This window comes from Gouania willdenowi, chromosome 9 (assembly GCF_900634775.1).
Source record: "Gouania willdenowi chromosome 9, fGouWil2.1, whole genome shotgun sequence".
NCBI lineage: Eukaryota > Metazoa > Chordata > Actinopteri > Blenniiformes > Gobiesocidae > Gouania > Gouania willdenowi.
The window spans coordinates 42900019-42912327 of NC_041052.1; the positions used below are offsets into that span (position 1 = coordinate 42900019).

General features: G+C 34.5%; 1 protein-coding gene across 1 annotated transcript; it reads right to left on the reverse strand.

Annotated features, from left to right (window-relative positions):
* Positions 1 to 5272: 5272 nt before the first annotated feature.
* On the reverse strand, positions 5273 to 11379 carry LOC114469793 (prostaglandin E synthase 2-like). The gene is made up of 7 exons (XM_028457603.1): positions 11084 to 11379; positions 10158 to 10346; positions 9313 to 9368; positions 8833 to 8985; positions 6988 to 7188; positions 6254 to 6371; positions 5273 to 5518 (listed from the first exon to the last, which is right to left on the reverse strand). The coding sequence occupies exons 1-7, from the start codon at positions 11360 to 11362 to the stop codon at positions 5354 to 5356; spliced, it is 1161 nt and encodes a 386-aa protein (XP_028313404.1). The 5' UTR covers positions 11363 to 11379; the 3' UTR covers positions 5273 to 5353.
* Between the last annotated feature and the right edge of the window lie 930 nt (positions 11380 to 12309).

Consider the following 12309-nt stretch of genomic DNA (forward strand, 5'->3'; position numbering starts at 1 on the left):
TCACATCAGACGCTATGATTCCTGTTAATTTAGCCTATATAATAAATAAATTATCAAAGTTGTGCATTTTTATTGAGAAAAGTATCACAAATTCATCATTTATTAAGAAGTAAAAAGTCCAAATGATGTCAGAATGACATTATTTAACAGTGATTTGTTAAATTTAAAGCATTTACTGGAGACACTGGTGAACTCTTTGGACATGTTATAATAACCAAATTATTTCTTGAGTTTTAGTTTTTCTTAGATTTAATAATATTAACTGTTACCTGTCGTCACAAGAATTAAACAGTATTTTTACCACGTCATGACACTGGTAACATTAACTAAGCCTGAACACAATGTAATGTACATCAGGGTTAGGAATAACATTGCCTTTACAATGTTATTTATGTGTTTTATTTTACATTTTTTTATGACATGCTAACAGTATGTTTCTTTTTTCTTTGTCTACACATGATGTCAAAGGTCAACGCTACAAGAAGTGTAATCTTTTTAAGACAGGAATGCATGTTTGTTATTGCAAATAAATAAATGAATTTATTGTATAATTGTGACCATCACCAGCCCTCCCTAAGGAAGGGCAAGAAATACTTTATTATAGGGAGGATACAAAAAGAGATGGCAGTGTTACATACATATATATATATATACAGTATATATATATATGTATGTATGTATCAAAACAGGCGAAAATATTTAAAACGTCAAAAAATGTAAGTAAGGCATAAAAAAGGGCGAAATAGTTTCAAACATCTTGAAACAAAAGAAAATTTTCTGACGCCACAAAATAGAGGTAATATAGTAAGACATCAAAAACAGGTGAAAAAACTTCAGTACAGGGGTTCTCAACTGGTCTCACATTTTGTCATTAAATCACGACCCAATTTTTTTTAGAATTCAATCAAATTTTGTTTTTCAAAAATAGCACACATATATCATCTTTTTTAAAACGTAAACTTTCCTGTGCAACATGCATTTCACAGCATGCCTGCATATTGAGTATTTACTTATTTTTGACTAGCTGTCTGCGACCCACTTTTGGGTCCCGAACCACCAGTTGAGAATTGCTGCTATAGTAAAACAAAAACAGGCCAAAAAATTTCAAAGGCCTAAAAATACAGGTATAAAAACAGGCGGAAAAATTCAAACGTCAAAAACCGCCTACGTAAGGCTATAGTAAGTCATCAAAACAGGCAAAATAGTTTCAAACGGAGAAAGGCTATAATAAAACATAATAAGGAGCGAAAACAAAAAACTAAGGTAAACATAAAAACGTGGAAAAATATTTCAATCGCTTAAAAAACGGAGGTAAGGTCTATTTTTGGTGTTTTAATTTTTTTCTCCTTACTATAGCATAAAAAGTACACGAACCACCAAAAGCTTAGATGTTTATAGGCAGGACACAGAGAATGAACAGTTCATTCATTGAGCATCACTAAGGATTTATGATACTTTAAAGTAAAATGTATATACTGTACATGGTACAGGGCAAGATTAGAACCAGAATCCACTGATGCTTGCTCAAAGGAAGGTAGAAGCCAGAACCGTATAAAGAGAGAGAGAGTTGTAACGACTGAAGTCCAAAATGTTTGATTGTCACGTGATTTATGTAAAACTGAATTTGTTCCCATAAGTTATTTACGGGTTATTTAAATCCATTGATTCCTAGTGACATAACTGAGATTTTTGTTATTTGTCATCAATAACTGCATTGATTGACAATATTTATACTGTACACCGTCATATGTATGTGTATATACATTATATGTTTATGTAGTTCCATAAATAGTTTATTTTCCTAATTTGTATTAATTATTAGTGTAAACACTTTACCTGCTTTTTTGACAGTTAAGGCCAACATTAATGTGATTAAAATATGTGTTAATATGTATTATATACAGGACGTATTGCTTTGAATTTTCTTTTTTAAAAAAAGGGTGGGGGTCATTAAAAACACCACATCCAGACATGACACATTGAAAACATATTTAAATGGAATGATAAATATAAAGCTTTATAACCACAATGAAGCTTTACATATCAGCTCATTCACCAGTGGGACAGGACTGACATGCAAGGCACTAGTTGACCACTGGGAGCAACTTAGGGTTCAGTGTCACATAGTCAGGTACTGGGATCGAACCCCCAACCTCTCGATCAGAAGACGACCCTCTACCACCTGAGCCACGGTCGCCCATTTATTATGTTCATACATATATAAAAATAGACATTAGATTTCTAACTATGCACTTATATACCAAGATAAATTAATGAAATAAATGTCTAACAAAGTCATAAACATTAATAAGTTGTCATACAGTTTACTGTACTGGATGGGGATGCTCCAATCGTTCTGATAAAGGAGGTAAAATGTTTGGCTTCAAACTGAACCAGAGGAGAAAGAAATGGTTAGCATTAGTTAGCAGGAGAAATCTATAAATAATAATAATAATAATAATCAGGATTATAACAATAAAACATCTGTGAGGTGATCATATTCAAACACTTCATTTTCACTTTTTCCACAAATAAAACAATTGAAAAGCTTATTGTTTGATAAAAAAAGAAGATATGTATCCTATGTGTGTAGATAAAACTGTGTGAAGTAGACGTTGTGTATCTGATAATGATCCCTTACTTTTATAAGAATAATTTAGAATTTATTTCTTTTTCTTTTGAATATGAAAACAACAACAGTTTATCTCATAATGGAAAAAAAATAAATAATAAGTGATAAAAAATGAAAATAAAAATACAAATGTACTGGTTTAGTGGGGGATAATCCACTAACATGTCTTAATGCACATGTTAATGTGTTTAGATACGCTGATAATAATTAATAATTAATAATAATAATTATTAATAATAATAATAATAATAATAATAACATCTTACTGTTAAAAAGTGCATCACAAACCATCCAATCAGCTCTAGCTCCATTGGCTACAATAATAAACTGATCACTTCCTGGAACTATTGAGGCTCCATGAGCCGCTATTGTTGTAAAAAAAAAAAAACCATTGGAGTGAAAAGAGTTGTTGCTACTCTCTCATATATATGTATATATGTATATATATATATATATATATACATACTTGGGGTAAAAGTCCTGCTTGTGAAAGCAAAATAAGGGGTGAACGCAAAGTTAAGTATAATTATAAAAATAATAAAATAATAATAAAGAAGAAGATCCACATCCTGAGGGGTTTTTGATCAAACCCTCATCATTATTAAAGAAGTCATTTAGTGATTCAATAAAGATCTACAAAAGGAACAAAGAGTCAAAAAGACTTCTGTTAGCCTTTTTTTTTTTTTTTTTAAATTACTGTTTTAATACAGTATTTTAAAAGGAAATTAAACAGAATGTCATGGTAAATGTTTTAATATGATTTTATTTAAAAATGACGATAGAATCAATGTATTATTAATGATATCACAGTCTCCATGTGTTTAAACCATTAATAATGATATATAATATATACGTGTGTATCCATCGCCTCTGTTTACCACACGGTATAAATGTGTTTATTTATTGATCAGAGATTAATAATGAGAAAGATGTGGATATATACAGAGAGGGAGGGGCTTCAGGGACAGGGCGGAGCACTAAGGCTCCTAATTTTTTTAACGTGTCCGTCATTTATTTTCACTGCCAGTAACATATGACGTCACTTCCTGTTGGTCTCAGCATTGGTTCCTGTTGGCTTCTTATTCATCGTAAAAGCTGCAGCGCATGTTCCGTCACTCTCTAATCATTAAATCTGTGATCGATCTAGTTGGTCTTATGAGGACATTCACTGAATCTAAACACTGTCAGCTGAGAAGTTTGATGAAATGGTAAAAGGGGGCGTGGTCACGGATGGTTTAGTTAAACCAGGTTTAAACCATAAACCAGGTTTAACTGAGAATACTACTGATGTTAGTCTGAAGTTATAAATTATAGCAGTAGCTGCAGGATTAAAACTTTAACAGCAGTTTTTCTTAAAAGTTCATAAACAGCAGCTGTTTAACTCATTTGCATTCACACAATTATTAAAGTTCGAATTTAATTAATTAATAATTACTGATCTTTTAATAAAAAACCTTATTAAACGTAACCTTCCTCTTGTGTTAGCTTTCTGTTAGCCTCTCTAATGCTAACAGGTCAGTTTGACTACCATGTTAGGCTTATATTGATATTAATATTAATATTAATATTTATGGTGTATATCTGAGCCGACTATAAACAGACTTCAGTTTGTGTTTCATTAAATTGTAATTGACATTTTCTATTTAATTTTATGCAATTACAGAGTCAACTGGGCAAGACCTGCATTAAGAGGAACACGTATTTGGCAAATGAAAATTGAAACTGAAAAATTTGTGTAAAAAAATTAAATCATAAAACTGGTTAAAAGTACACATTTCTGAATTGTAAAGACATGTTATTGTGTGTATTTTGTTTAGTAATGTTCCTGAATGTTGTTCTTTTTAGTAATTAAATTAAATTAAACCCAACCATCATTCATAGTCATAGCGCCACCTATTGGTAAAAGGAAGTCATAGACATATTTGCACAGAACATTGTAGGAAAGTTTGTGATATAATCCTTTAACATGGTCAGCTACGTCCCAACATGTGTGTGGTTGTGATGCCGTTCATCGCTGCTTGTAGCTTTAATTCACTTTATTTGTAATTGCCAAGGAAATGTAAAATATATTATCAATTACAATTTAATGGAATGCAAACATGTGGAACCATGTTACAGTTCTATGTCTTATACATACATAGTTAATAAATAAGTTTTCCCACTACTCATCACTTCTCTTCAGGATCATTTTACCATTAAATGAGTAATTGAGAATGTAATTGTAATTCACATTGAGGGGAAAGATAGCAATTGGATTTTTAATTGTAAAAAATCTTAACGCAATCATAATTCAACATGGATAATTGTAATTGTAATTGATCCCATCCCTGTAAATTCACTGCATTTTTTAACACAGTCCTGATGTTAAGTGTGAAAGTTTAAATGACATCATCTGATCTACAAACATCATGAAGCTACTGAAGAATGAGAATTAATCACATTTTATTTGTTTTCTAACTTCATGTAAACAACGCGCTAATGTTTAAACATTCCTGATGTCAAACAGGAAGTCATGAAGACTTTTCTATCAATCATGCATAGATATTTGAATAGATTTTGTGTCCTGTATTTATTCCTACAAACAAACAAAAAACAGGTTTTCACAAAAGATCAATTCAAATAAAAAGAATCTGACGACAGTATTTTTCAGTTGTCTTTATACTACTGTACATAGTCTTCTTTACAAACCCTCCACACCCTGAGGTGGGCCGCTCTGAAGCATCACAGTTCAGTGTCTTTGTGGGTGGGGGAGGGGCTTCCTGTGAGACCCTCATGTCTGAGAGCAGCTCCCTCCACGCGTTTGTACCAGTGTTTGACTTTGGTGTTTTCCATCATGTCGTCAAACGCCTGCAGACCCTCCATCACACGTAGGACCCCAAACACAGCCTGGAACACACAACACGTGTCTAACATCAGCCACCGGAGCGTGTCAGCACACTGTTTAAAGGAGAGTAAAGGTCCCTTAGGAGAGCTCTTCTTCTGTGTTTTATTGTCTACTACCAAACCTCAGAGGGGAAGTGTCGCCCCCTGTGGTCACAACTGTTTTTATCCTCTTTCTGTAAACAAAAGAGGTTTACATCCACATCTTTAACTTTTCCTGATTTTTTAGAGCAACTAAAAGTAGCACAAGTTGTTATTTTGACTAAAAAATCTACTAAATAATCTAAGGCTGAATGTTTCAATAGAAAACAATGGGATGTTTACAGGCAGTGGGGCCGTGTGACATCATCAATCATGTGATTTCAAGATGGAGGAACACGGGCTCTAAAACTGTAAAAGTAAAGCAGTCCCATTCTTAAAAGGCAATTAAATGAACATGGTGCCAAATACTGTGTTTTGTTAGACATAGATCTATTAATAAAGACATTTAAAGGCCACTATATTCTCCTGGGGATACAGTTATGTACATTTGCGTGTCATCTGCATATTGTTGTTTTTTAGTAACTAAGTCAATGAGTCATTAGACTCCTCTTTAAAAAAATATTGATACTGACATTTACTTTCCTTTTTAAAACAAAATACAGAGAGACCAGTTGTAGTGAAACAGTTTTTTGCTGCTAGAAACAGTCGTTCTAATGAAACCTTGTGTAAATGGTAGAAACAGGATAGAAAGTATCTCACGAGATCTGCCAGGTTGGGTTGATCTCCTCCCATGAACTTCCTTTTCTTTCCGATGGCTGCGATCCAGTCGTTAACGGCTTTGTAGAGATCCTGTCTGACGTCATCCTGCAGGTTGTGTCTGTGCAACAGGCAAACAACAGGTAAACAACAGGTAAACAACAGGTAAACAACAGGTAAACAACAGGTAAACAATGGGTTAAACTTAAGAACCTTTAAAATCTACGTTAACAGAATCGAGGAAGGAATCACAAAATCGACCAATGAAAATGGAATCTATTGGAAATGGACAGAATGTGGATAAAACGGCGTCATTGTGAGACAAGGAACATTTTTTTATGAAGAAATGTTTCTGGGGACCGCTCATTATGTGCACTGCCCCTCCCCCTCCCATCCTTGCTGCTTCAAACAAAGTCTAAACACCTTCTAAACTGGCAAAAAAACTACGCTAATCATCACTGACTCCTAATTCAGAGTTTAACTTTACTGTGTCTGTGAAACTCTGTCTGTTTCTCATGGTAAAATGATAAATGGACATGATTTATATAGATCTTTATCACCACTGAAACAGTCTCAAAGCGCTTTACATATCAGCTCATTCACCCAATCACTCTCATATTCCTTAAAAAACAGAATAAAAAAATGTAATGTTAAAAACATGAGTTATTTTATAGAACGCTATGAACCGTGTGTTACAGGTGGAGGTGATAGAAATAAATCATGTGTGTGAGACTCACCGACTCTTCAGTCTTTTACTGATGACAAACATGGCTGCAGCACCAACGTATTTAGCAAAGAACCCTTCAAAGGTTCCAAACTTTCCTTCACGTACGATGTAGTCGAAGGAGGCCAAGGCCTCGTCGGTAGTTCGGTACACGTTTGGTGATATAAGATGGACCAACCAGTCATCAGCCCACTGACGCCACTTCATCTCCTCTCTACAAACACAAAGTACACCAGGGTTGGGCTCAATTACAATTGTAATTGAGCAATTGATAACTTGCTACAATTATGACAATTGTAATTGATTTTATGGGTTTTAATTATAATTAAATTATAATTGAGTTCAGATAATTGACTGTAAATATAATGAAATTCTTAATTAAACACAAGTACATACAGTACATATGTACATATGTAGTTAATAATTATTAAAATATGTTTCAGATCAACTTTTCCCACTGTCATTTTTAAAATAATATAACCCTAACCCACACCATAAATAGTAATAAAATATATTCATTGATTAGGAAGCCTAACAATAATATTTATTAGTGTATTTTACAGCTGATTTAAGACATGGATCAAATTTACCCGTTAGCATTAGAGATGCTAACAGAAAGCTAACACAAGAGGAAGGTTACGTTTTAATAAGGATTATTTATTAAAGGCTCAGTAATTGTGATTAATTTAATTTTAACTTTAAAAAATTATAACGGTTCCTACTATACTAGAAATTCTACACGATGGTACAACTGTAGATTATGATACTACTGGTACGTTTCTGCGGTTGCCTCTACTCTCCTCCTGACGTCTCACTGCACAGTCTAAACTCACTGCATGATATTCACTTGAAAACAAACCAACATGGCAACCACAACAACCGGACTCCACAGCTGCTGAATGATTGGTTGTTTGCCTGTTACTGGTGACGTACAGAGATATGATTGACTGTTTCCTCACGCTGGGTCCGCCCCTCTGTAGCTGATTGGCTGTTTGTGTGTTTCTGCCAGCAGAAGGAACTCTATGAAAACAGCTCCGCTTCAACAGAAACTCACTTCATAACAAACAAGCTAAAGTTCTGTCTCACCTGGACACGTGTACGTCTTACAGTCACAAACACCAGACAACACATGGTAGAAGCACCAGCCTGAGTGGTGAGTCTGTGGTGGGGGCGTTGTCCCAAAACCAAACTCCAAAAGTCCCTTTAGGAACTATTTTGTCTTTAAACGAGGCAGAGATGTTAAAGCAAAAGGAGATCTACTGTGCAGGCGCTGTCACCAGCTATAGGAGCTAAAAGAGGAAACACTTTTTTTTTCCCGCACGGACAGAGCGATTTATTATTTAAATTTTTAAATTATTTACATTTTTTATTTACAGAGATATCTACAATATACAAACAATATTTCCAAATGATATACATACAAAAGATGAATCACATCCAATCTCATAAAACACCAGTGACGTCACCGAGAAAATACATAAATATATAGTTTTCTCAGGGAATCAGTTCCTGTTTATTATATTTTATCCTCTGGTTTATTATGTTGGAGAAGAAACATTATTGTCTAATAGTTTTTTTTTATAAGACAATGGATTTGTTTTCCTAAGTTGATATTTATATTAGTTAAACATAAATTAATGTACAAAGAAAACTGAATGATCTTTCTTTTTTTTTTTACCATATAAATTCTAACTTAATTTATTAGTTTTTTATAGTTTACATGCTTTTGTTCATGTACTCTTATCATGCACCAAACAACACTATAAGTAACGTGATACTTTGTCTGGTATAGTATTGTGGTTACTCATTTGTATCGTGACAACTCTAACAGTGAGTGTGGTGTGTACGCTGTACTTACTTCTGTAATCCTTTCTGAGGGTAAATCACAGCCGTCTGAGCCTCACTGAGCATCAACCAGTACTTGTTGGTGTATTCAGTTACTTCTTTCCCTCTGTCATTCACCGCCTTCATCTCTGGGTAGCAGCACAGGATCTCTGACATGCTTTTCTCCCTCCATCACACACACACACACACACACACACACACACACACACACACACACACACACACACACACACACACACACACACACACACACACACACACACACACACACACACACACACACACACACACACACACACACACACACACACACACACACACACACACACACACACACACACACACAGACACACACACACACACACACACAGACAGACACAGCTTTTTATTCTGTCAGGTTAATAGAATTTTACTTTAAAAATAAACCTGTTAAAGAGCCAGAAACATCAACATATAGCATGTAACGATATAAAATGAGACAAGGTCAGCTTACTTGTTAATTAAAAAAGTCTTGATTGAACTGATGATGACAGAGGAGTCGTTTAGTTGCTGCAAATGAACAGAAAAAGAGAGGGAAAATAATATTAAAATAAGTATTAATGTTACAGAATAAACAGATTTTTAAAGAATTCAAAAATGACCAAAACATGCTTTACACATATATATATATATATATGTGTGTGTGTGTGTGTGTGTGTGTTTGCCTATCCATCACTGGCCCTAAAACCTCCTTCCTAATATATGACTAGAAAGTATAAGTTATATAATAATAATAAGTTTTTCCAACTGTTTGCTATGCTAATGCTAATGCTAACTGCCCATCAGCTCCTACTGAGTAAGAACCACAAAGAGTTAAGTTTTTACCTTCTTCTATCCTTTTCACTGAAAGCACATTTCAACTTTACATTAAACTCATATTTGTGCTGCTGCTGACTAGAAATAAATAAATATATAAGTCGCTGAGGCATAAAATCACTACCTTAATTTTAAATGAAAAACATAGTTTGGACAAAATCTGGTCAGTTTAATTAAATCTAGTGTTTAGGAGGATAAAACATGTTTGCAGTTGTAATTAAAATGTAAATATATCCTAATCTGCTCCTCTAACCCTCTTTACTGTACACAGACTCAGATTAGCAGAGAGCATGTGGATTTAATAGAGATGACAGTGCACATATTTATGGTAACAGGAACTAACATTTTTGTTTCCATTTATGATTTTCAACAGAAAAATGCTTTAGAACTGGCCTCACTTGGACTTTTAAACATGATCTTATAATTAGGCTTTTAGAGCACAGTAATAATGAATAACCCCACATCCAGAGTTCTGTCTCTTACCACCTCTCCATCCACCATGAGGATGGGAACTTTCCTGTAGGACGACCATTTGATCTCTTTCCTCATCACAGGGTTCACCTCCACCACATCATAGGGTAGTCCATGGTAGTCTAGGAAGGCTCTGACCTTACTGCAGAACGGACAGGTTTTATACTGGTAGAGGGTCAGCTTTAGAACCCCCCCTGTGTCCTGGAACACACACACACACGCACGCACGCACGCACACACGCACGCACACACACACATTATGAATGGAACCATGCAACCAGCGTCTAACCAACTCATTGCTTTTTCACTTGTTGCCTTTTTCTCTCTTTTTTAATTCATTTCTTATGAGGTTTTTTTTTACACAAAAAAGAGAAAAATTTAAGCGTAAAGTTATTTTACATTTGTTTTATTTATTTCATATTTTTTTAGTTAGTATAGTGTTAATGTTTATAAACCTATAAGAACCAGCGGTCCGCGGCCCACAACAGGGACAATGAATACAATGTCACTACAGTTAATGAGTGGGAGAAAGTGCAAAATTAACAAAAAGCATTAAAAATATGGGGTTTTATGATGTTCATTTTTAGTTAAGATAATAATAATAATAATAATAATAATAATAATAATAATAATAATAATAATAATAATAATAATAATAATAATAATGTAAAGGATGCTGATTAAAACATGAAGTGAAAATACAAGAAATGATATAAACTATTGAAATAAATCTATTCAGGAGGAAATAAATACTGTTCCATTCACTTATTTACAAAATAAAATGTGTGTTATTATCACTCATCATTATGATCTATAGATGTTATTAAATAGAGTAAAATGTTGTAGTCAAAGTTAATGACTTAAATTCAGAAATCAGAGAAAGGAGGAACATTTGAGAACCACAGCTTTAGAACCTTCCACCAGGCTGTGGGTCTTACCTTGGTGTCGCTGGGTTCTTCTGCCTGGTGTTGTTGAACAGAAGTCTTTAGAACCTGGTAGAATCCCAGTCCACCACCTAGGAGCAGAGCACAGCCTAGAGCCCGGCCTCTGGGCCCCTGAGGGCGGACTAACGGGCTGCTGGTCCGGTAGAACCTTCTAGAACCCCGGGTGTTGATGTTATACAGTAGATTAGTGAGAGAACCGGGCCTACGGACCACCGGAGAGTCCAGAACAGACCAGCCGACCTTTGCTAACGCTCTGCAGCAGGCGGCCGCCATGATGGATTTACGTAAACTCCCAGAATGCATCACGTCTGGAGGACGTCTTCTTCTTCTTCTTCTTTTGGTTCAATAGCAGGTTGTAACCATGACTTATCTGGTGCATACCGCCACCTACAGGAGAGTGCTCTTTACTTCAGTATTTGTAGTTTTCTAACCTTAAAGGTATTACTGTAGTGTCCTAAAAACAAAACAAAACAAAACAAAACAAAACAAAACAAAACAAAACAAAACAAAACAAAACAAAACAAAACAAAACAAACTAACTATAATAGAACACAGTGTTCTCCAGCCTCTGACTGAGACGTGTCACTAATAACTCTTGTTGGAACAAATATCCAACTTCTTCCTAAATCAGATCCCCAAGAATTTCTCCGTCGATTTCACGATTATCTTAATCTTTTCAGTTTTCTTGGCAGCGTGAACCGAACAGTTTGTGACCTCGACCATGAAGATTAAAAGCTTTTTTATTATTATTAATATAGCATTAACTGTACCTTGCACTGTTCACTGCTTCAGCATAGTTTAAACCCTCAGTCTGTTTTTCTATCTCTACAGTTCTTTGACTCTCTTCACATCTACTGAATGCTGAGCTATGCTCACAGTTAGCAACACTTAGCTTCTTCCTGCTGTAATGTGTCTGAACCAGTTACAGTATATATGACCTGAGTGGAGGAACATACATTAGAACTCTGATATCTTATGAAAACTATACATTTGTAAAGCATCTCCTCTAAATGTCACAAATGTCTCTGAAACACATTGTTTAACCTCCATTATTCATATTTCAAACATTGTATCCATTATCACTTCCATCTGTTGGGATAAAAACCACTTCTTTATGGATATTTTTACCTTCACTTCTAACAACTTTCCTCCAGTCTTTTCCACTTTTCTTGCTTAGTCATTAATAATGAATCATTGTGTATTATTTTAGATGTTTTAAC